The sequence below is a fragment of the Trichoderma atroviride genome, chromosome 3, assembly GCF_020647795.1.
Source record: "Trichoderma atroviride chromosome 3, complete sequence".
NCBI lineage: Eukaryota > Fungi > Ascomycota > Sordariomycetes > Hypocreales > Hypocreaceae > Trichoderma > Trichoderma atroviride.
Window position 1 is genome coordinate 1,265,626 of NC_089402.1, and position 22,973 is coordinate 1,288,598.

Sequence of the window (22,973 nt, forward strand, 5' to 3'; positions counted from 1 at the left end):
TCCATTTACAACACCCATAAAACGCCAATGCCCTTCCTCCGCCGTGGTTCCCCCCTCCCACCAACCATGCTCTGAATAACGAATCCAAGTTACGCGTGTATTTGTATGTTAAGAAAGTGGAAAAAAAAACAGAGACTGCAAAAAAAAAAAGCCCTTTTCCCTTCCTAGTAACTTTGACTCCACAAGTTTATGCAAGGAGATATGAGTTGTGTGACCAGAGATGCATGTCGTGAAGCAGCAAAAAAGGCCAATGAGATGCGGCTGGCGAGAGAAAAAGAGAAAGAGAATAAAAGTAAGTGAACACAAAAAAAATTAAGGTGCAATGGTGAAAAAGGTGGGGTATCATTGATATAAGCCGCTTCTCGACGTTGGCCCATCCCGACTAGAGGGAGGTTTCAGAATGTATGTTCGTCAATCCCCTCTGGCGCTCTTACTGCTGCGCAGCATCTTCTTCGTTGTCATCGTCGTCAAGTTCGTCGTCGTCGTCATCATCGCTCAACCCATCAGACTCCAGTTCATATCCCGGAGCCCTCTGGACGAGTCCCTGATAGTAAGCCACTAAGATTTCTGGATTCGGCACGATTCTCCAATCCACCCGGTAGAGGAACTCGAGCTCGAGCAATCGCAGTTCAGCCACACGCACACCGCCCACTCGCGCGTAGGTGGTATTGTTCCAAAACGAGTCAGAAAGGCCCTTTGCAGCAACGGTGGCTGCAGTTATTAGGAAGCGGTGAACGGTGAGGGTGTTGATGGTGAATTCCGGGTAAAGAGCGCAGAGTCGGTCAATGTAGTAGACCATGGCCAAAAGAAGCGGTGGCGTGAGCGTGGCATGCCTAGCCAGCCGATGGAGATAGTCTCTGACCGAGATGCCAGGGGGAGTTCTGAGATTGACGAATAGCAGGTTAGACACGCACAGACAAAAAAACAATGATGGAAAATTCCCCGAGCTTCTACATACCTCGAGTGAAACCGTGTTAGGCCACCGCTTGATATGCGAATTGCGTCATTGGTGGCAATCAACTCTCCCAGCATATGTGCAATCAGCTCGACCATGTGTTCGACCGGGCAAAACTCATATTTGTTGGGCAAAACACGGGGAGGCTGTTCCTCGGGCCTGGCTCGTTTCGGTGCTTGAGGAGAGGCGGACCGCTGGACCTGGGCCTGAGCCTGGGCCGCATCGGAGCTCGAAGCAGCGGCAGCAGGCGTTAAAGATTCATCTACAGAAGAAGCTTCAGCGGTGGCGGCAAGTCGACGCTTGTTAGGCGACAGAGCGTTGTACAGCCGGGCTTGGGCGGGTGAGGTTCGGCTCGGGCTCTCAGAGTCGTCGATGCCCATGTTCGTAGATGTCGTCACCGTCGTCTTGGTGGTTGTGGTCGTGGGAGCTGCCAGCGGAGAGGCAGAGGAGGAGGAAAAGGCGCGGGCAGGGGACCGGATATCGCTGGTCGAGGCCCCGGTACGGCGAGAGCGGCCTGGCGACAGCGCTGACGAGGATGCCGACACGGAGACGGCCTCGGACTCTGTCGACAATCGACGGCGCAGATAGGCGGGCCTGGGGCTCACGGCTGGGAGCTGCGACGGGTGGGACGAAGCAGACTCCTGCGAGGATCGCGACGGCGCATTGTGGAAGCCGGAGGGCGAGGCGTTGGCGGAGGGAGAGAGAATGGGGGACGTCTTCAACATGGTCTCCTACGGCGCATCATCGGAGCGCGGCGGTGCTCAGGTCGTTGGTTCTGTTTATGAGGGCTGTTCTGTCCTTTCTGTATCTTTTCTCGTTTCTCTTTTTTTAACTGCCGCTGCGATGCTGCTGCGATCGAGGAAGAAGCGACGACCAGGACGCTCGACTGGCGGGACCCGATATCAAGGAAAAAGGTCACCAGCCGTCCTGAATCGGAACAGCCGGCGGTAGGCGGCCGGGCAGCGGCTTGCTGGCGAAATGCAGTGAGACGCAATCTTGAACAACGTGCAACGGCCGGATCTCGACTTTTTTGGGGGGCGAACCCAAAAGGCTCACCGAAGCACCGAGCCAGGAAGATCTTATAGTAATAGTCGCAGGTCTAAAAAGCGATCCAGCGAATGGCGTGAATCGGCCGGCGGGACGGACGCAGGGCGAAAAGACGGAGGGGGTGATTAGCGGATTAGGTAAGTATCGATACTTTGCACCCGGAGGGAAATGAGTGGGATTGGGGGCGAGCAGAGCCGCTTCGAATTGCAGGTGTCTGGCTCTGTTGCTTCTTTACGGTTGGTTTGTTTTGTCGCACTGTAAACCTGCTGGATGGCCGAGAGAGGTAATATGTATTGATGTTTGTTTGCTTTTCAGGCTGTTATAAGAGGTGTTACGTTGAGCCAAGTTGGACCAGTTGCAGCAGCACCGTCTCGCCGGTATATGTACTTGTACACGCAGATTCGGCAGCAGTGAGACGGATCCCCATCATCAGAAAGCCTGCAACAGCGCTCGGGATCGGATCCTCGTCGCGGTGATTGGTCAATGTTCCAAAAAGTGATCCGACCGGGATACTTGGGGGCGGGACCGGAACGTTGGTGGCTGTTTTGACATGCAGAGGGTAAAAAAGAGCAAAGGCGAGGCAAAAGGCGAAAAGAGTGAGGAAGAAGAAAAAAATTGCCATCAAGTTTGTCCCTCTTTTTTTTTGGGAAAAACTGCTTCTGAGACCTAAAACCAAAACTAAAAAGTACGATGGAGCATGCAATGCTACAAAGGTATTGACCTAATCGGCCTGTCCGACTAATTCGGCCATTGTCTGGGCTCATCCTTGGCCAAGACCCAGAAGTCTTGGTACTACGAACTTGGCGCCGGTGGAGCAGAGTCGCAAAACGCACTGCGGGAAAAATCTCTTTGCTTTCCGAAAACGGCATTTGTTCGGTGTCGTTGACTGTCATTAACTTATAGAAAACAGCGTATAGGCCAAAGAGAAACATTGTTCATCTTGATCAGTTTTTTCTTTTTTTTTATAACAGTGAAGTACCTATGTAGAATACATAACGGGTATTAAGAACCAGACATTTCCCTAACAGCCTCCCTTCCACTCTGTCTCTCTGCTATTTCTTAGTCTGACCGCATCTTTTGACTCGCGTGCGTCCCGCATTGTATGTACAAGTACGCCGGTCCGGATGCTAGAAGGCGCTTCTCGTCTCATCACTGTGGGCTTTATCACGATGTTTATCTGGTACCAGGTACTCAACATCATGTCGACACCACTACTACAGGCTACTGTTAGACGAAACTAGCAGCAATCACAATACCCCAGACTGACCCCAGACCACGCCAGCGAGGGGGGCATCTTGCGGGATCAGAGCAAAAAAAGAGATGAGTTGTCGTTTGGTTGATGCAGGGTCGTGGCTCAACGAGCACCTGTTGTTGCGAGCTCGTGGTGCAGAGAAGCCCGGTGATTCGTCAGCGGCAGCGGCCCGAGTCCAAGACAGATTTCAGACATGTCTAACATCAGCGGGAGTTTTTATTCTTGATTTGTGGCGGCCGCGAGAACTAGCAGGGGGAAACAGAGAGCTCTCTGCCCTACTGGTGCCACCGTACTATGCTGCTTATTAGTGCTGGCACTGCCACTGGTCCTGTTTGGACGAGGTCGTGTTTCGTTTTGCCGGCGTGGTTGTCTGGAGCACTAACATGCGGAGCAAGGTCCAGGGTGCGTGTCATACTCACGTGTGAAATTCCGCTCGACCCTTCGATATCCATCTTGTGAAAACTTACAGACTTTCGCAGCAGTATTTACATTAAACGCAGTTGACGATAACGGCTGTGCTTGAGGCGGAAGAGGGGAAATGCCGCACAAGAGCTGAGGCGAGCTTCTCGTTCCGGAGCTCGATGCCGGCAGTCGGAGCGGATGGTCCGCGGTGTTTCTGATTGCGTCAGGAAGGCCTTGCCCAATCAAGCGCAGTGCACGATGTTCATTATCGATGCTTGACATGTATGTAATCGATATGCTCAAACAGCACCGACAATCGTATATAACAACTGCTGGTGAAAAATGAAGCAATTTTAGCGTCCTGAGTACGTTTGCGGTCAGTCTTCTATGGAGTGCAAGCTCTGGTAGGTGACGGAGCAGCTGCCACGTTCTACGGGGGACATGCAACATGCACGCATTCATGAACCTTAAAACCAAAGCCAGGGGATGCCATGTGTGCCTACTCTAGAATACAGGCCGGCAGAGGTCATAGCCAGCCACGAGTTCTTATCAGGCATATCAAGCCTCTTGGCTCATCTCAAGATAGTTGGTCGTCATGGCCGCAATCCTTCACAAGATATTAAAACCCATTACTCCAAGAACCAATTCTTCTAGAATCCTTCCATTGCCATTTTTCCCACTTACCTAATAGCTAACCTGCTCTCCGCTTTCGTCACTAACTGGCCACAAGCGGTAGCCGCAAATCTCGCCATTTTATGGGGACATCTACATATATGTACATAGAAAAAAGGTTAGCAGAGATCCGATAAGATAACACAATGCACGTGCCACGGCATCGGACTTGCCTTGGCGTGACATCTCGTCAGACTGCAAGACACCAGAGACGCCGTATCAACGACATTGAATCGGTGTATTCATGGATTGATATCGCCAATTTACTTACGCCTCTGCGCCGTCATTGCTATTCCGATCATCTACTTACGCGCTTGCCATCTCTTGCTCTGGACACATCATTGCCACGATTCTTGAGTATTTCTTTGCTTGCTTGCGCCTCACGTCTTACTTGGCTTCACGAAGCTCTGCCAGCCGAATTCGCCGGAGCCGATTCGGGATCCCCTTGGTCTGATCGATTGCATCGGCATCATAGTCCTTTCCGACAGCTCATGCGCAGCTCTGCACGCAAGGCATAGTCGCCAATCTTGACTCAGTCTCACCAGTCGACAGCAGGCGAGATCCCGGCGCTCTGCTCTTCTCGGCATTCTCCGCTATAGATCCCACTGCTACCCGCTTGTGTATCCGGCACTCCCATCCCCATGGCGCGACCCCAGAACTCCCCGATCCTAGCTCAGCTGCGAAACGCCAAAACGTGCCCCGAGCAGTCGACAGCTCTACAAGCTCTGAAGAATGAGATCGTCGGACACCACCAGAAGAAGGAGACGTGGGTCAGCCTGGGTGTGCTGGAGCCCGTTATAAGGACCTTGACCTCGGCTCGTCCTGCGGCCAAGTCGAGCACAAGCAAAGATGCTAGGCCACAGGCATCGGGCCGCCGGCCTCTGTCAGAGGAGGACAACGTGAGGCTGCAAGCTTTGCAGATCATCACAAGCTTCGCCAAGGGTATGCATCCCGAGATCCGTCACGTCAACTCCTGCAGGACCCCTGCACCTTGCCTCGATCCCCCTCCACTTAAACAGCTGATACTGACGTGTGATGCTACTTTATTTGCAGGCGGCCCTCCCTTTCTACCGTCCGTCCACGCCTCCCGAGCTCTTCCAGCCATCCTCGCATGCACATCTCCCAATGCTAACCCGCCGCAAATCGTCGTTGCTGCTCTCAAGGCCGTGAGCGGCATTGCAGATGCAGCTGCTCTGGCATCGCCGTCATCAGAGCTCGATAGTCTTGCTCTCGCCGACGCAATATTCATGTCCCCGTATCATCTCGAATCTCTATGTCTTATACTTGCTTCTACGTCATCAAGCCGCTTGCTGCAGATTCAGGTTGAGCTTGTGGCCAGCCTGGTGTCTCGCATTTGCACAGAGGAAAGGCATCAACAGGCTCTGATCCAGTCTGGTGTTTTGGATATGCTCGCGTCCCGCTTGGCCAGCTTCGCCGTCAGCCAAGGCCATGTTGTTCCAGGAGCTGAGGCACAGGCTTATAGCGATGGGTTGTATGAAGCTTTCCCTAAAGAAGCTCCTCATGGAACACAAATTGGTCCTGTGCTTGCGGCGGTCGCGGCCATCCTTGGAGAGTCGAAATACAGGGCAACTCGGCTCATCAACTCTCCCGCCATCCTTGCTGTTTTCCCTTCCATTGCCGTTGAAACCAGCAGTCTGAGCGGCGCCAAAATCCAGGGCTCGACGACGGTCATGGATTACTTGCTGCCTCAGGTCCCCCCTCCTTCTTCCAACGTTCGCAGTCCGCCTCAGTCTCATCACCATTCTTCCACTAACACACCAGACCGTCCCGAATCACGAACTCCGAGTCAAACGCCCGGCCTTAGGCTTGTCTCTCCTGCTGTCTTGGAGTCGGGCTTGGACAACTCATCTGATGAGGTCGAGAGCCCTTTCATCCCCTGGCTGATTATACAAGCCAGGTCACTATCTGGCTATGGCAGACTCATGGCAGTCACTATTCTGACAGCACTCTTCAAAGCTGGACTAGGACGCAAAGGATGGAGAGAAACCAGTCTTGGCATGCTAATCGTGCCAATTCTCCTCGATTTGATCACGAAAAACGACAAGGACGAGGCTGAATCACAGAGCGCCTTTGATGAAACCCAGCATCTGATTTTAGAGAAAGCACCGGCAACATTAGCCCGTCTCATCACTGACAGTGAACTGCTCCAAAAAGCTGCTTACGATTGCGGTGCGGTCAAGACGTTGACAAAACTTTTGAGGCGAGCTTATCGCTCTGTACCCATCTTAGAGGCGACGAAATATTGGTCTCCCCAGCCTGATACCGATATGGATGTTGAAGGTCCATCTGCATCTTCACAATTGGGGCAGCTTGGCCAGGATCCGCTGCTCTCGCATCGCGTAAGGCTAAGAGAATCGACACTCAAAGCCATCGGCGCCGTAGCTTCTGGAAAGGAAGATTATAGGAAGGCCCTGGTCGAAGAAGACTTTATTCCCTATGTTATGGAGTCCCTAACTGAATACCCCAAACGCCCCAAACAAATCAAAGACCGGCTCAAGGATAAACCCAGCGGAGAGACTGAACAACAGCCCAACGTCTCATCAGCATATGGCGCCAATCCATTATCCGTCATCGTCGCGGCGTGCCATGTCATCAGGATGCTCTCGCGATCCATTAGCATATTGCGAACGACTTTGGTTGATCACTCGGTTGCCATGCCAGTCTTCAAGTTCTTAAAACACCCAGACGTTGACGTCCAGGTTGCTGCCACAGCTGCCATTTGTAACCTAGTTTTGGAAGCCAGCCCAGTCCGCGAAGTTTGTCAACCCCAGTTCTTCTCCCCCTTTGCAATGACATATGTCCTCTCTTCCTTTCAGAGTCAATGCCGCCCACAATACAAGACTTTCAAGCTAACAGTTATTAGCTATTGGCCGAAAATGGTGTTATGAAGATCCTCTGCGAACACGCCCACTCCGATAATCCTGCTCTGCGGCTTAATGCATTGTGGGCCCTGAAACACCTTGTTATTGCTGTGAGCTCCGATCTAAAGCGATCTTGCTTGGAGCAACTTGATCCTGATTGGTTGGTACAACTTATTTGTGATGACGGTCAGGGCGCTATTTCATATAACACTCAGCCTGGCCAGCCGTCGGGTGATGATGTTGATGTTGATGTGGATGAAGAGATGGATGCGTCGCCCTCCGACGAACAGGTGAGATGGATGTTTGCAGCAAACGGCAATCCACAAAAGCTGGATGCTTCGAGATCAACCAAGCTACGCCAAGCGGAAGACAAGCTCGCCAGCTTGCGTGAAAATGAGCTCAACTCGCAAAGGAGATCCCGCAACGATGAAGTCGCCGTTCAAGAACAAGGTCTAGAGCTCATCAGAAACTTGGTAGGGCTCGGGGTGGGCGCCTCTGCGGAGTCACCTTATGATACGACAGAGATGATTGATTACCTGTTTAGAACCATTGGGCAAGATCGGCTCTTTGACCTGTTATCCTCAAAGCTACAAGCCAAGGTGCTCCATCCCTTTTCTCGACGGGCGCCAACGCCGGGACAGGAGACAAGACTCATCCACCCTCATGCGAAAATCATCATCCCGGTAATCTATATCTTGGTCCACATAGCGGCCAGCACACACCAGCATCGACAGCTGGTTGCTAGGCAGACAGACCTGCTCAAGCTGCTCTACCAGCAGATTGGCAATCGGGATAAGGAGGTGCGTGTCGCCGTATGTCACTTCATCATAAACCTTACAGGCCACGACGATGAGAGTTTGCAAGAATGGTCTATGAGGGCCAACGAATTGAAGAAGCTAGGATTCCACACCAGAATGGAGTTTCTCAAACACAATGACAGAGATCTCGACGTGAGGGAACGCGCCAAGACGGCAGTGTACCAGCTTGATAAGGCGATTGCTTATTAGAACGGAGAAAGCCCCTGGTTAGATACTTGGGATGACTTGCACAAGAGAAAAAAACGGGAAGAAGCAAACGGAGGAGCGATTGAATTCGATGTCGGAGATGAAGATGATCCAGCCCTATTGAGCTCGTTGAGTTCATTGAGTTCCGTAAGGATGGATGACCAAAATGGAGATGGAGACGAAGATGGAGATGGATACGTCATTGTTGAAGGCGAAGCTGAAGTTGAACATGAAACCGCAAGGGGCTCTGATAACGAAAACGAGGGCAAAAATGAAGATGGAGATGCAACCATGATCGCAGGTGGAAGCGAAAATGAGGGTGGAAATGAAAACGAACATGAAACCGCAGCTGGAAGCGGGCTCGCAGGTGGTGATGAAACTGGAAGCTAATACGTACAAGTACCAGTAACAGCCCTCGATGATTGAGTGACGTCGAGGAGAGGCGGCTCGCCCGAGCAAGAATGGCAGTGGGTGGCCGATGAGGGCTGGGATTCAATTGATGCCAGTGACGGGAGAACGAAGGTGAAATGAAGATGAAAGAGGGGGGGAATTACTCTTGGATTTGCTCTGATACCGTTCTTGTGTTTTATCTTTTTCTTATCACTCTTGGTATTCTTACTTCTATGACATGGGCATGGATATTGGGAGTAACGGCTTTTATAATTCAAAAACTCCAAACGCGAAGAAAGGGGAAAGGGGTGGAACAGGGTATGTTTTATTATGAAGCGACTATTTTACATTGCTCAAAAATGATAACAGCGAATTTGTTTTTGTTCTTCTTTCTCTTCTTTCTTGGGATTTGCACTCCACATTCTCTTGGTTTTATTTGAAGTATCAAGTCTGAAGGCTTTGTGAAGTTGGGACTAGAGTAGGGTAGTTGCTTACCTTGGGTTCGATTTTCCCTGATGTTGGTTCATGTGGGCATGCCGTATATTAAAGGTGTCCAATCTCAAAAAGAGATTCTGAGTTACTGAGGACGGAAACAAATAGCGAACGACTGGAAGGCGACTGGTCTATAGCTTGATACGAATGGCCTCAGAAAAAAGAATGATCGCCTCATATTCACAATAATAAATTCACAAAATCTTTGTAAAAAGATGCCTTGCCCACATCAAACACAGCCCATTTCTATAAATTGGAAATCTAATTCGCACATCTTCACGTCTTTTTTTTCTATTTTTATTCCTCATACCCTATACAACCACACTTCCTCGACGAACGTCCACAATGTCCACTACACATACCACTCACACCCCCCCTTTTCTCTATACTATTTACATTTTTCTTCGACAAAAAGCATAGCCCCCCTCCCAGTCATGCACGTTGGACCCGACACATGTAAATTCTATCTCAAATGGTACAAAAATACCATGCTTGCGTTGGTTCGTTGATTAAAAAAGCACAGAAAACCCCCCCTGTCAGAAATCTGCAAGTTTTAAAATATACCATGTCACCAACAGGAAAAAAGAAAACACACATTGACCCAACCAACACCACCCCCCCCGATTCCAGAAAGGAAAAAAAGAAAGCAAAACGGCTCTAGTACTACAACACCAAATTGAGATACGACGCTTATTCACGGGCGGTATTTTGAGTCGTCGCGTGTGTCTTCAAAGAAAAAAAAGAAATAAGCCTAATGCAGGGAGGCAAAAAGAAGAATCCGGAGCAACAAGAAAGGATCATACCCATACCCATACGCATATACGCGCACGCGATTTGTTAATGAAGATGGAGAAGAGCCAACAGTGATTTCTTCAATGAGCCATGGACGCAGAGTGTAATCATAAAGAGAGAGAGAGAACGATGTCACTACGGTTCTTTGGGGAAATTTACTCGCCTCTTCACTGAGACAGAAATTGATGCTATTCTCAACTCGAAAGAGGCAAAGGAGATACGCCCCCAAGACATCTGGTACTACCTACATTGCCAATATTAGCAACACGTAGCAGCGGTATGAACTTGATGTCTAGCCTCATCCGTAAGCTTCGAGACCAGTGTCTCGTCTCATCGCGCAGACCATATACTGTACTCATAAAGTCCACAACTTCGATTTCAAGATACATAGTAAGCGTGGACCAAAAACATCCCACACTTTTGAAACCTCAACTTCTTTATGAGCAAACCATCCATCTACAGCAGTTTCACACTAGCAGACACTCCAGATCAATTTGCCGAAAAAGAATCACGTCTCATCTTTAACGATCTAGGCCATAGCATATTGCGATAAAACCTCGATCTAATATTGAAACTGACAGAGAGCTGGAAAAGGGGCTGAGGATGGGCATCGCCGGCTCGTGCACAGGTATGCGGCTTGCTAGGAAGAGGTGTAGCTCTGCCGATCAAGAAGAAAGCGAAAGAAGTCTGGGTTAGAAGACAGATGGCACAGCCAACAGCCCCAAGATAAGACTCTCTGCAAGATTTCACTCTGTAACGATTAATGTGTTCACAGGGCGAAAAGGGGGGGCCAAGTCACATGTAAGGCTGCAAACGCAAAGGTAAGACAAAGAGAGTCAAGGCAGCATATCGCCGGAGTGTTTTGCGTCCAACAGTTGGAGACAAGACGTAGGGAGACCTGTTTGTACCACCGCCGCCACCGCCGCCGCCACCATCTCAGTTACTTCCCAAGGTGATGGCAGTAGCAGTGAGGTACTTCATGTTCTTAGACACGCAGAGCCCTCTGAGACTTCTTGCTGGCACCAAGCCGGGTGTTGGAGATCCTGATAGCACTTGTGGAGCACCTTTTGTATTACTTGACAGATGGTAACAGATGAAACAGCCCATCGCGGGGGGGAGGGGGGGTACGGTAATGTGAGCCAGTTGTTTGTTCCTATGGAACTCGCGGCTCTAGCGCCTGTCTCTGAATCTCCGGGTACCTATTACTATTAGAAGGGCGAGATATGCCATGTCTCAAGCTAGTATAAGTCCATTAAAGGATACACCAACAGAGCCATGTTGTCTGTGGGCTTTGGGTGCCGGTCAAGGAGGGCAAGCTGTATGGAGTAAATTGATTCGCAAAAGTAACTGGCTGGCTTTTTTCTCCTCGTCATTGGATTGAAGGAGTATTCCGCGTTAGGACCATGTGCCCCAGAGACGAAATTGCCCTGGCGGTGACACGCAAAGCCGGCTCTCGCGACCAGCATTAGGAGACTCGATGAATCAGAAACGCCCATTTGGACGATACGCCCAACCAACAGTTCTTGTTAGTCCAGCCACCACCACCGCTTCGTGTGCCACAAAGTTCCCGGATGATCCTTAGATGACATGAGAAGGGGGCCGGAAACTTGCAAACCTTGAACGACGCTATGAATGAGACATGCATAATAAGTGGCGGTCCTTGGTCATGTTAATGAAATATCAATCCTTGGCTTTTCGTGTGGTCTAGCTCAGTCCCGGCTCCTAGCTGGGCGCGTTCCACGTGGATTTCGTAAGAAACCAATGGATACTGCGGTTGGATGTGAACTTTCTTGTGGTTGAGTTGAGTGGCTGGTAAATGCTCAAGGAACTGTGTCCCAGCTGAGGTTAGAGTTGCAGCTAGTGCTAGCGTTTGAGCAGATCTGCATTAGCTGCTCTTTTCTTGAGCTAGAAGCCGTCTGGTGCTGGAAACGTGTCTGAGTATGAGGAATGGGAGTAGGTCGCGCACAGTATTCTGGACGATACCCCATATACCTACCCGTACAGATCTGGACAAGAGTTGGATGATCTGCGGGCTGCAAGCTTGCATTAGGACGAACGATGATGCACATGTCCAAGGGCAGGTTATGATGCCAATCGAGCCCGCAGCTTTGACCATCTGACGGCGGCATGGCCTGCAGATATGAGCACCCAGGACATGCCAGCCTTGGCAAGCACAGACTCAGCAAGCAAAGCCATTCAATGGTTGAAACTCAACGATTATACCGGATACAGTGACGCTGCTAGTGCTGATCAGACACAATGCTCGTGCTCTGGGCGGCCAAGCCGGCAGCGACAACTTTTTGCGACCAACATGAAAACTGCCTGCGTCAAAGCATGGTGCCACTTTGGCGTGTGCCGTCGGCAGTGGGCGAGAGGGCAAGAATAGCATCTCCAGACTCTTTGGCGTGTTTGCGCCGGTGCACTTAGACAGAGCTGTGCGAACAAACCCCCCCACTTACTTGCCTGTTGGGCGCCATGTTGGCAGAAGTACCAGCGACCGGTCACAGGATCTTTGCTGGGGACCTCGCTATCCATTGGCCAGGTGGCGAATAGGCGCACGAGTCGTTTGGTGGGCTGTTGGAAGCCGCGTTGCTTGCTGGAATGCTCAGCTGAGAGAGAGTTCCATGGACTTGGTATCGACGGTGTCGGCACTGCGTGTAGACGCCCGAAACCTCGACCTTGGGCTTGGGACTACGAATTGGCCAGCCTGTGGCTGCGGAGTGTCGCCGCTACTTACTCAGACGCTTCGTGCCGCGGGTACAAAGGAGACCAGGCTGGAGAAGGCAAATTGGTAGGTCATCGTGCCATGCTGCGAGCCCTGGTGCTACGCAGTCGGGGACTCGTGGTGAAGTACTTTGGTGTACAACTCCCATCAACTACCGTCAATAGCGGTTGTCAGTCAAACCCGTCGAAATTGGGCTGTAATGATACGTAGGCCTATACTCAAGGTACTGCGATCAGAATTAGCAGCCAAACTAGACTAATACCTCTCCTGCTTCTTGGAAGCCAAGCCGTGATCAGTAAATGAGCAATCACTTGCAAAGAGTAGACCTCGAGAAGACTTGGCTGTGGGGCAAGCTCGCAGGGCACAGACTTGGACAGGCCGCCCTGCGAACAGGGCCTATTCCATTCGCCAGTCTACCGTGCTGTACTGTACAAGTATAGCGCAACGATGCGAGACACCAATTGGCCCGACGAGTTGAGCAGAGGCGACGGTGGAGCGGAGCCCAAGACTTGGAAGAGGCGAGGGTGCCGCTGCTGTTCCGCCTACCAAGGTTCGAGGCAGGGCCATCGCGGGACAGCGGTCGTGTGCAGCCGGGCGACGCTGATAGGCTCTGCGGGTGGCTCTGAGGGTAGCATTCCAGCGGTTCCAGCAGTTCCAGCACCACACGCGGACGGGCTTTCGGACCAGCAAGACTTGGAGGGGGTGCGAAGCTAATAAGTCGGACGCGATCTGGTGAAAAGGGCCGCAAGATGATCTCGGCCGACACGCCCAATCGGGTTGCTGACCTTCATCCAATGCTGAAGCGGTGCGGCACCCGCCTGGAAGCATATCCTTGATTGAAATAGAATGAATCTGGCCCCCCCTGGAAAACCGTTTCGTCGCTGCATCTGACAGCAAGGATATCGTGGATGATAATGAATGAGCAAGGAAATGAAAGAGTTGAACAAGGGTATTGCTAGAGTTTTTCTTCTTTTCCCTTTCTCTTTCCATTTCTAAAAATCTCTAGAAGGGGAAGCTACGGCTGAAGAAGAGCCTCGGCTGGGCACCTCCTGCCGCAAGCATTAACACGAAAATGAATACAATGGCAGGAGCATACAGACTGCATGTACCTCCTTTGAACAAGACAATAGGAGCACTGCCACTGCTAGCTGATGCTCTTGCCTTTGCGAGCTGGAGCCTCGTGTGTTTCCTGCCGAGGCAGCGACGTTCTGCAGCAGCCTCGTACTGTATCATTACAGGGCATCTATTGCAGTAGCAAGTGTAGCAGAAACGCGCCGGCAGCAGCACGCTCGTAGGAACAAGCCCCTTGCCAGTGCGCAGTGCGCAGGTGAGAGCAAGTACTTGCGCCTCAAATCAGTTTCTTCTTTTCTCGCTCTTGATGTGCGTCCAAACGAGTACGATGTAACCCGTAACTTGCATCTGCCCATGCAATTACGACATGCCTGAGCACCGGGAACGGGGCCGGTATCCAAACATGTCTCATTTGTATTATAAAAAAAAAAAACGCTTCCTTTTTCAAATCCTCTTCCTTGCAGCATGTACCAGGTCCATCCCTTCGCTCACGGATGCCGCGTGGTCCTGATAACTTTATGTAGCACTAAACGCATGGCATGGAGTGGCATGTAACGGCTCGCTTGCTAGATTGGAGCCTGTCGTGGCTCGAAGAAAAGAAGAAAAGGAAAACATGGACGTTTGAAACCCACCTAATTTCGGAGTGGCTTCCGTTGTATCCTGGTGCCTGCTCTGGGGCCGATCATGTCTGCGTTTCCATAACGGGGGCCATGCAAGGTCCACCAAACAGACAGACAGGTACGATTTTCGGTGCAATAGAGACGAGCCTGCTTGTAGCGTTGCAAGTACCTACACGGCGCTGCAGGAGTAAAGACGTACTTGTACGTAGGAAGGAATAAGATGGCTGTTTTTGTGTGGCAGCTACTGATAACGCAGCCTCGTCGTTATTGGCCGTGTGCCCTGGATGGATGGTAGACATTGCTGCTATTTCGAGATGCATATTCTTACAAAGTACTACACAGATATAGAGCTTGGAGCACAGACACAGAGCTTTCGACGGGACAAGCCATTATTCACGCCATTGCAAACCCTTGCACGACCCTGCCTCAAGAAATTCGAATTTACAGTCCGGTACTCGGTACTAATGTACATACCAAGCACTAGATTACTGGCTGCAGTGAAAATGATGCCATCGGTCTGATATCGCCTGCAATAGCTTCGTCGAGAGTCCTGCGAACAAAGCCAGCCGCGCTGCAGATCAATCTCAGCGGGGAAAATTATGGAGGCGTCCAGGATTGACGGGGAAATACAGAGCAAGAACATCAAACGAACTGGCGATGGTGGTGTCCAGCATAGCCATATGTACTGCGCGAGTACGGAATCTTGCATTCTGCTCATCTGCAGAGCACCATCGGACCTGTGCCTCTACTCTTGTTTCTTTTCTTAGGTTTGCTCAGGCCACCAAGCGCACATGCCGTCCAAAAGGCACGATAAGCGTTCGGAGCACTTCCGTGCTTCTTTTTTTTTGCCTCTTGACGCGCTCCGGGGCTTTTGCCTTGCCTCGCCTGATAACATTTACGGGGTACAGAGAGCGATTATGACGGTATTTGCGTGGGGAGCCGCTGGTGGAGGGTTGCATTGGCAGAGCTGCGATTACCAGCGTCGACCAGTAGCATGTTGGTGCAGGCATTGCCAGTGGCGATGAAAATAGACCGCAGCCTTGAAGGAGTTGACGCTGCAGGCGAAAGTACTCTTACAGCATGTTCGTGAGAAAAACGTGCTCGTCTACCGGAAATACAGCGACCTGCAGGAATAGCATGTGGACATGCTCCGTGGTATATTGCTTCTCCAACGCGATACTGTACAAGAGGCCCGTTTACACCAGCTTGTACGTCAAAATGCCCCGGGCCTTACTGGTCGCACAGCAATACCGTGTCCTCCACGACATGCCTGACTGATTGATCACAAGTACAAGCAACAAGCTGTGTCACCATTTTGGCAAATCTCAAATGCGTCACTTGTTACTGGTAGGAACGAACTGGATGGTACTGTACAGTATATACATGATCTTCCTGCAAGTTTACAGGGGGTTTCAAGGTCACCATGCCCCGAGAGGCAAAAGTGCTCGTACGAGGTAGCACCCAGCAAAATGCGTGACCTTTTAGGGGAGAGACGTCCAAGGCACAGAGGCGCTACCGGATGAGTGCGTCAAAAAAGCGTGGCACAACTGCTGCAGGTGGATGTCCCGTAAATGGCCCTACATATGACATGTCAGGTTGCATGATCCGACACGGCAGTGCCTCGTATGGGACCGAAGCACGAGATCCACAAGTCCATTTCGCGGCCCCCATATACCCCGGCAAGTTTTTCATTTTGTCTCTTTGGCGAGCCTTGTTTATACTGTACTGTGCTGCAACGTACAGTAGGTACTCGTACAAGTGCGGGTATGCATATAGTACAAGTACTGTAGGCTGAAGCTCCCCTCTCCTTTCTCTTGTGCGACTTTGCTGTGCTGGTGCCCAAAGGGAGGGAAAATCACCTACCGCCGATGGCTAGGCACAAACTTGGAAAGGCGTCAGACTAACGGATGCTCTGTGCGATCTTAGTCACGGATGGGCAAATGAATGGGCGACGGGTCTCTGGGGGATGGCAAGCCAGCGAGAAAAAAACGATACTCCGTTGTTGTTCTATCGAGGTGGATAGGGCGGGACAACCATGTGTCAAGACAAGACTGGGGCGTCTAGTCTAGGCTGACGATGGATGGAGATTGCTGTAGCACTACTGACCACAACTGGTAAGTCGACCAGGATTCTGCGAAATGTGCCAGCAAGGGAAAAGGGAGGCAGAGGCAAAGGGAGAAAGGGCTGGCGACTAGCAGATGGACCCATGACGGGCCGGCGTCGGCCGAGTGGTCAAGCTTGCTTAGCAGAAGCAGATCCAACGGGGTTCTGGGTATTCAAGCTATTCTAGCTGGCGGCTGTTGCTAGCTACCTAGCAGTAGCTTGCTCTGTCAGTGTCTCGTACTGGATGCATCTGCGGCCGAGAAGGGCAGAGATGGATACGATGGATGGAGGGCATCTGAGGGCTAGACCTGAGACGCAGGCAACGGGATGCCGGGATTGGACGGACGCTGCAGCATCCGGGGGGCTTGTTCAGGTCACTTCCAGTCGCCCACGAGGCGTTGAAAGAGGAGAGGGAAAAGCAAAGCACTTGTGCGTGGTACAGTACCGGTACCAGTACCAGTACACAGGTTTACTGTACAGTATGGCCAAGCTGGTAACATGGCACAGTAGGCAGCCTACCCGATGCGGATGCTGGCTGTATCACAGACGGCGTCTCTCTGTCCACCCGGTACCTACCTTGGTGGCCGGGCGATCTGGCTTGTCGTCCGGCCCTGTGTCATCGAGCATCACTAGCACGAGAAGACCTGCTGCACGCCGTCAGCTACGAACAATGCCATTGATGCGCCTACTCGACGAAGCTGGGCCAGATGACTGCTGAGAAAACGGGCCTCCGTTCCATCGACACACCATCCAATGGCCAGTCAGTCCCCAGGGCCGGTGCCAGACCCGTGGGATCGCTCTCCCCATTGCCCGCCAAGCGCAAATCACTGGCGCATCCAACAGCGCTCCCATCAATCTCACTCGGCAAAGGACCGCCAGAGCGAGTGGACAATCAATCCCGGCAACAGGATGCCTGCCCAGCACGGGCCACTCACGGCGCCTGGCCGTGCCCCCTCCAAAACCCTGGGTGCGCGCCCAGCCAGTCCCAGCGAGTACCATCCGGCCAGCAGCCCCAGCAAAATAGCGCAGTCAGAACGCACAGGCGATGAGCGGCTCTGGTATCACCGACGCCTTTTCGCCCGCAAGCCGTGCCAATGGCAGTCGTGCGAGACGCCCGTCCCTTGCTCGGAGGCTCCACCGCAATATGGGAAACCTTGGGATGCGTGGCGCACACCCCGGCTCCGTGGCCCAGGTTCTTGTCGCCAGGAAACGCGAGGCACGCTCTGGCTGCCCTCGACGGCGCCGCGTGGGCCAAGAGCCTTTGGTCCCAGGCTTGAGTGCATTGAAATACAGTACAGTACAGTACAGTACAGTACAGTAGGTAGGTACCTCTGCCCAAGGGAGATGGCGCACGCTACAGATTCCAAGCCATCGGCGGCTGGCGCCTCTTTTCCTCGTGCTTCTCCTTCTTGCTGGGATATGGATGCACTATTTCCCCTTCTTCTTTGCTTTTTCTTTGCCAGGGCTTCGGACTTTGAGGGAAAACTAACTAGCATTAGGGGAAACCCAGCTGAGCCGGCTACTGCAAGGCGGTCTCTCGAAGAGCAGCCCGGTCTGCGCCACCGAAGCCGCAATGATTCTATAGTAGTGATATCGAGTAGGCCTGCATTATTGGATTGATGTTGCTTGCTTGCCTGGACGGAGTGACAGGTAGTGGAGCCGTCTGGCTTTCCTCTGGGCGGATTGAATGTGTGGTGAGTGAGTGAGTGAGTGAGTGAGTGAGTAAGTGAGTGAGTGAGTACCTTTGTTTGCTTGTGCTCGTACAGGTACTTTCTCTAGATCAGCCAGGGACAACTGGTAAGTGCACTGTGCAGGTGGCTCGAAGGCGCCAATTCTGTGCACTTTGGCGGGCAAGCAGCGGCATTGCTGTTTGCGGAGCGGCAAGTTGATCTGAGGTGCTGCCACTGCCACTACTGTGCCATCCACTACGTTAGTACGCCACACGCGTGGTGCAGGCACAGTACTTGTACCTGTGCTACGGTCCAGCACCGCAGGGCCTGTGATGGATCATTGAGCTGCGGTTTGGTGTCTTGCCCACCAATAGCGTGGCAGCCGGTGCCTGTCCTGCGCTGCGTTTCCTCTTCCGCAGGTACATGCACCTAAACTTGGCCGGCGACTTTTCTCTTCTTTTTGTTCTATTGATCATTCATCTCGTTTTTTTTTCTAGGAGGCGCCCAGAAAGCACTGCAGTACATCGCACATCATCCTTGCTCATGCCATCAGCCCATCGCCTGACTCAGGCCATGCATCTGCCCGCTCGCTTGCCTGGTTCCTTCTTTTTGCCCGCAGCGCAAGCCGCCGATTTTCTTCTTTTCAATCCCAACGGTAAACACGGGAACGGGGGTTGCTGCAGCAGCAGCACAAGCACAAGCACAAGCACAAGCATCAGCGCTGTCAAAAAAGCTACAAGCACAAGCACTGCTGGCGAAGCAAACATGGCTGCGACCGACCGTCTGGAACCCGCTGGGGAACCAAGTAAAAAAGGCCGGGCGTGGAGAAGCCGAGCCTGCCACCCCCCTCTGCCTGCATCGCAACCAATGGATTTCCAGTCAACAGGGCTGCAGCCTCTCATCAGCACGAAGCCCAAGCGACAGCGTGTTTCTTTTTTGGCTTTTCTGCGTCCTCTCATGTGCTCCCATGTGTGCCCGTGCTGGTGAGCAGACTTGTATGAAGCACGGTACTTGTACTTGGCTGGTGTGGTGAGCTGCAGCAGTCTGTCTCGTCGCTTGCAAAGTACTCTACCTAGGCCAGGGCGCTGTGCTGTAGCACCAGACAGCAATCCCAACAGGGACCCGGGCTACACTAAGCTGGCTAGCTTGTCCCATTAATAGGTGCAGTCCGTCCGGCAGCAGCACTCGTACACAGTACAAGCACTGTACATTGCCGGCAGGGTCCAGGAGCGGTCCGTCCTGGCACAAGTACCCGCAACTCCCTGCTGGCACGAGCATTACAGCGGTTCCGAGTGGGCGTTTTAGTGCTCGTGCCGTACAACCCAGACAGGCCCTCGGTAGCGGTACCAGAAAGCAGAAGCTGGGGAGACGATCCTTCCTGTTTCTCCTCCCGAACGAACCCAACCGCCATCCGGGCTCTCTCCAATCTCCACCCCTCTGCCATCTGCTCTGCGCCATCCACCCCCCAGCAGCCAGCCACCCCTCTCCACGCTCCTCTAAGCAGAGCAGAAAAAAAGGAAAAAAAACGAAACCCTTCGCGTTCTTTCGGCCAAGGCTTACCTGATTGGTCCTGGCACAAGTCCTGGACATGCCAGGCTCCCTCAGCTGCGACCCGCTCCTCTAGACCCAGATTCCCGGGGCCCTCCCTCATTAAATGTGGCTCTGGCTCTAGTCGCAGCGCCTGTCCAGCCCTGGCCAGCCTGCCAGCGTCTCTCACCTCTTAGGCCGTAACTACCTACACGGTCGCACATCCACTTCTTTCGTCCTCCCGCTGGCTTCTCTCCTCTTGCACCTTTCAAGCACACAACCTCGAGAATCGCCCAAGGCCTGAGAGACGATAGACGAGACCAGAGACGACGGATACAGGACAACACCACCATCTCGGTCGCTCTCGATACAACCTGCTGTCGCTGCTATACATGATTATACGACTCTCGACTACCCGCGTACTGTAGTCCTGGGCTGAACAGCGGGTTCCTTGCTTCCCGCCCTGACGGTTTGGCGGCCGGAGACTGCCTCGAGTCATTTAAAGGTGAGTTGCTTCTTCTTTCAGCAGGCACAGCTACATTGTCTTCTTTTTGCACACTCATGTCTCTTCTCTCTGTCGCCGCAGCTGCTGTCCTCTCCTCGGTCTCCTAATCTATCGCGGCCAAGTTAAACTGTAGCACTAACACAACCAAGCAGCCTCTCATTTGATCTACTCCATATTCTTCTTCAATCAATTACATTTCCACGCAACATCATGGCGACGCCGTCCAGTGTGGCCTCTTCAACAGGCCAGCGGGACATGATCCAGCGCATTCACCGCGTGACTAGAGAGAACCGTCACCTCTGGTACCAGTTGACGGTTCTGCAGCAGCCAGAGCGAGCCCGCGCTTGTGGTTCGGGAATGAAAGGTACGGTCTTGGATGTGACAGATTGATGATGCTTCACTCTTCTCCCTCTTCTTCTTTCGCAAAGGCCATTTTTTTGCTCACTCCCTCATAGCGAACAGCGACCGACGACCTGTTGATCCGCCGCCTGTTGTTGAACTTCGCATTATCGAGGACCCTTCCGTTGAAGAAGGCAAGGACATCACTTTCGACTACAACGCCAATTTCTTCCTTTATGCGAGCTTGGAGCAAGCCCGCCCCATGGCCCATGGCCGTGTCCCAAATGGCGCCACTAACAACCCTCCCATCCTGACTGGTGTTCCTGCGTCTGGCATGGCTTATCTCGACCGACCTACTGAAGCTGGATACTTCATCTTCCCCGATCTCTCCGTCCGACACGAGGGCTACTTCCGCCTCTCTTTCAGCTTGTTCGAAACGACCAAGGAGGCCAAGGACTTTGATCTGGAGCCTACAGAATCCGATCTTCCCCCAGGTGTTGACTGGAGAATGGAAATCAAGACGCAGCCCTTCAACGTTTTCAGCGCCAAGAAGTTCCCTGGACTGATGGAAAGCACTCCCCTCAGCAAGACTGTTGCCGACCAAGGATGCCGAGTCCGTATCCGCCGCGATGTGCGCATGAGGAAGCGTGACGGCAAGGGTAGCGGCTATGATCGACGCGAAGAAGAGTATGCTCGGCGTCGCACCGTCACGCCGGCTCCCGCCGAGGACCCTCACGGCCTACGGGCCAGATCCGTCAGCAACGCGAGCGAACACCGCGCGCCTTATATGCCACAGGAGCCATCACGACGACCATCTGCTGCTGAAAGCTACCATGCTCCCTCAATGCACCACGCGCCGCCGCCGCCGCCTCCTCCTCCCTCTTATGACGCTCCACCGCCATCTGCTCGTCCTGGCCATCTTGGATTCGGCGACGCAATAGTGCCGCAATATGGAGCGCCTGCTCCTCCTCGCCCGTATGGCCAGCCGCAAAGCGCTCCGATCCCTCCTGCAACGCCTACTGGGCCATACCCAACGGCAGCTTCGCCATCTCCATATGCCAAGGCAGACTCGCAGCCGTACAATTACAGTGCTCGACCTCCTGCGCCTAGCCCATCCCCCATTCCGCCCATGAGACACGCCGTTTACGACAGTCGGCCCTCAGACCCATACTCATCAACTGACAGGCGACCTTCGCACGCTCCTTACGCTCCTTCTGGGCCGGCGGCACCCTACTCTGCACCCTCTCTTCCGCCGCTGCCTAGACGAGAGTCGTCGGCTCAATCATCCTTGGCGCCCCTTAGAATTGCGTCTTTGGTGTCGCCCCTGCCGCCCATCGAGGCCCAGACAGAGCCTCTTCCTCCTCCGCCAATGATGTCGACAGGAGGCAAGAGAAAGCACGACTACGTCTTCTCCCAGAGCACCAAGCCGTTGTACAATGGCCAGCGGCAACTTGATGCTCACTTTAGTCACGGTTACCGTGGAGTCACCCCCCGAGCCTGATCAGGGTGTCTACTCAAGAGCCGACGGGCATATCGGCGTTGTCACTTTCAACCAATACCAGATATAAACCCCTCGGCATACTGCAAACTCGACTCCGATGTATGAGTGACTCAAAATTATTGGAGTATCATCTGCATTTTATTTTGATGTGTGATAGATTTCTCATGGGCGTTTTGGGGCTTGTGTCGACTACTAAATACCTCTTTTATTATTTCGCAAGAGGGCAACATGAATGGGCTAGTGATTTACGGAGTTGGGGCACGACAAGCAGCTTGAAGCTTTTATAAAGCAAGATGGCTCGACAGAACACAGCAACTTTTTTTTTTTTTTTCGCTTTTATATACATATATATATATATCACGTTTATTTTTTACTCTTTCCTCCAACAGGTTACACCACGCATAGTTTGCCGAAACGAGGAAAAACAGAGACGTGAAGACGATGAGATTACCATTTTACGCTCTACGTTGAACTCAGCATCTATATCTAGTGTTAATTTTGGGCGGCATTACTATTTAGCTGTAACTATCATTCTTTATAGTTGCCTTTTTTGGACGGACCTTTTTTCTGTTATATCTATTGTTTTTTCGAATGATACAACCTATTAGCACAAGTAGTTGTTTCTTTTATATTTTCTGTAGCGAACAATGTTCCCAATATCTTATTATTATCGTCGTTACCATCTCCTATTATGTTTTCCATTTTACAAACTGGGTTCAACATCAGTCTGCTAATGCTGGATAATGTGAAGGGAAGATTTGTTTAGGCTTTTTTTTTTTTTTTTCATGGCGGCTTGGCTTCATGCAGACCTAGTAATGGTACTGGGATGTGTTTGCAATGAGAAGGGAAAACTTGACGGACGGGAACTCTGGAGATTTTGGGAAACTTTGATTGTCCATTTGTTTTGAATAGTACAGCAACAATACAATTTTTTTTTCCTTGATTTTCTTTTGGTGCAAGGTGCAGAGGTGTCTTTGAACGAAGTTGGTTCAATAGCAGTCGTCTTTCTTGTGTCTTTCTTGAA

General features: G+C 52.1%; 6 protein-coding genes across 6 annotated transcripts; 4 read left to right on the plus strand and 2 right to left on the minus strand.

Annotated features, from left to right (window-relative positions):
- Positions 1-430: 430 nt before the first annotated feature.
- On the minus strand, positions 431-1,680 carry TrAtP1_005634 (uncharacterized protein; the record flags this gene model as incomplete). Its single annotated transcript, XM_014089173.2, has 2 exons — positions 431-881; positions 959-1,680. The coding sequence occupies 2 exons, from the start codon at positions 1,678-1,680 to the stop codon at positions 431-433; spliced, it is 1,173 nt and encodes a 390-aa protein (XP_013944648.2).
- Positions 1,681-4,969: 3,289 nt separating this feature from the next.
- Positions 4,970-8,217, plus strand: TrAtP1_005635 (uncharacterized protein; the record flags this gene model as incomplete). Its single annotated transcript, XM_014089172.2, has 3 exons — positions 4,970-5,270; positions 5,382-7,105; positions 7,213-8,217. The coding sequence occupies 3 exons, from the start codon at positions 4,970-4,972 to the stop codon at positions 8,215-8,217; spliced, it is 3,030 nt and encodes a 1,009-aa protein (XP_013944647.2).
- A 150-nt stretch (positions 8,218-8,367) lies between these two features.
- TrAtP1_005636 (uncharacterized protein) lies at positions 8,368-8,604 on the plus strand (the record flags this gene model as incomplete). The annotated part of the gene is made up of 1 exon (XM_066112798.1): positions 8,368-8,604. One exon carries the CDS (start codon positions 8,368-8,370, stop codon positions 8,602-8,604), a length of 237 nt encoding a protein of 78 aa, XP_065968884.1.
- A 3,104-nt stretch (positions 8,605-11,708) lies between these two features.
- On the minus strand, positions 11,709-12,017 carry TrAtP1_005637 (uncharacterized protein; the record flags this gene model as incomplete). The annotated part of the gene is made up of 1 exon (XM_066112799.1): positions 11,709-12,017. One exon carries the CDS (start codon positions 12,015-12,017, stop codon positions 11,709-11,711), a length of 309 nt encoding a protein of 102 aa, XP_065968885.1.
- A 5,484-nt stretch (positions 12,018-17,501) lies between these two features.
- Positions 17,502-17,684, plus strand: TrAtP1_005638 (uncharacterized protein; the record flags this gene model as incomplete). Its single annotated transcript, XM_066112800.1, has 1 exon — positions 17,502-17,684. The coding sequence occupies one exon, from the start codon at positions 17,502-17,504 to the stop codon at positions 17,682-17,684; it is 183 nt and encodes a 60-aa protein (XP_065968886.1).
- Positions 17,685-19,766: 2,082 nt separating this feature from the next.
- On the plus strand, positions 19,767-22,866 carry TrAtP1_005639 (uncharacterized protein). Its single transcript, XM_014088920.2, has 2 exons — positions 19,767-20,473; positions 20,565-22,866. The coding sequence occupies exons 1-2, from the start codon at positions 20,320-20,322 to the stop codon at positions 21,947-21,949; spliced, it is 1,539 nt and encodes a 512-aa protein (XP_013944395.2). The 5' UTR covers positions 19,767-20,319; the 3' UTR covers positions 21,950-22,866.
- The last annotated feature ends 107 nt before the right edge of the window (positions 22,867-22,973 follow it).

Bases quoted from the DNA above. Each gene is read 5' to 3' on its own strand.
- TrAtP1_005639 (XM_014088920.2), top strand. From the start codon at position 20,320: ATGGCGACGCCGTCCAGTGTGGCCTCTTCAACAGGCCAGCGGGACATG. The intron at 20,474-20,564 runs GTACGGTCTTGG...ACTCCCTCATAG, and splicing joins TTGTGGTTCGGGAATGAAAG to CGAACAGCGACCGACGACCT.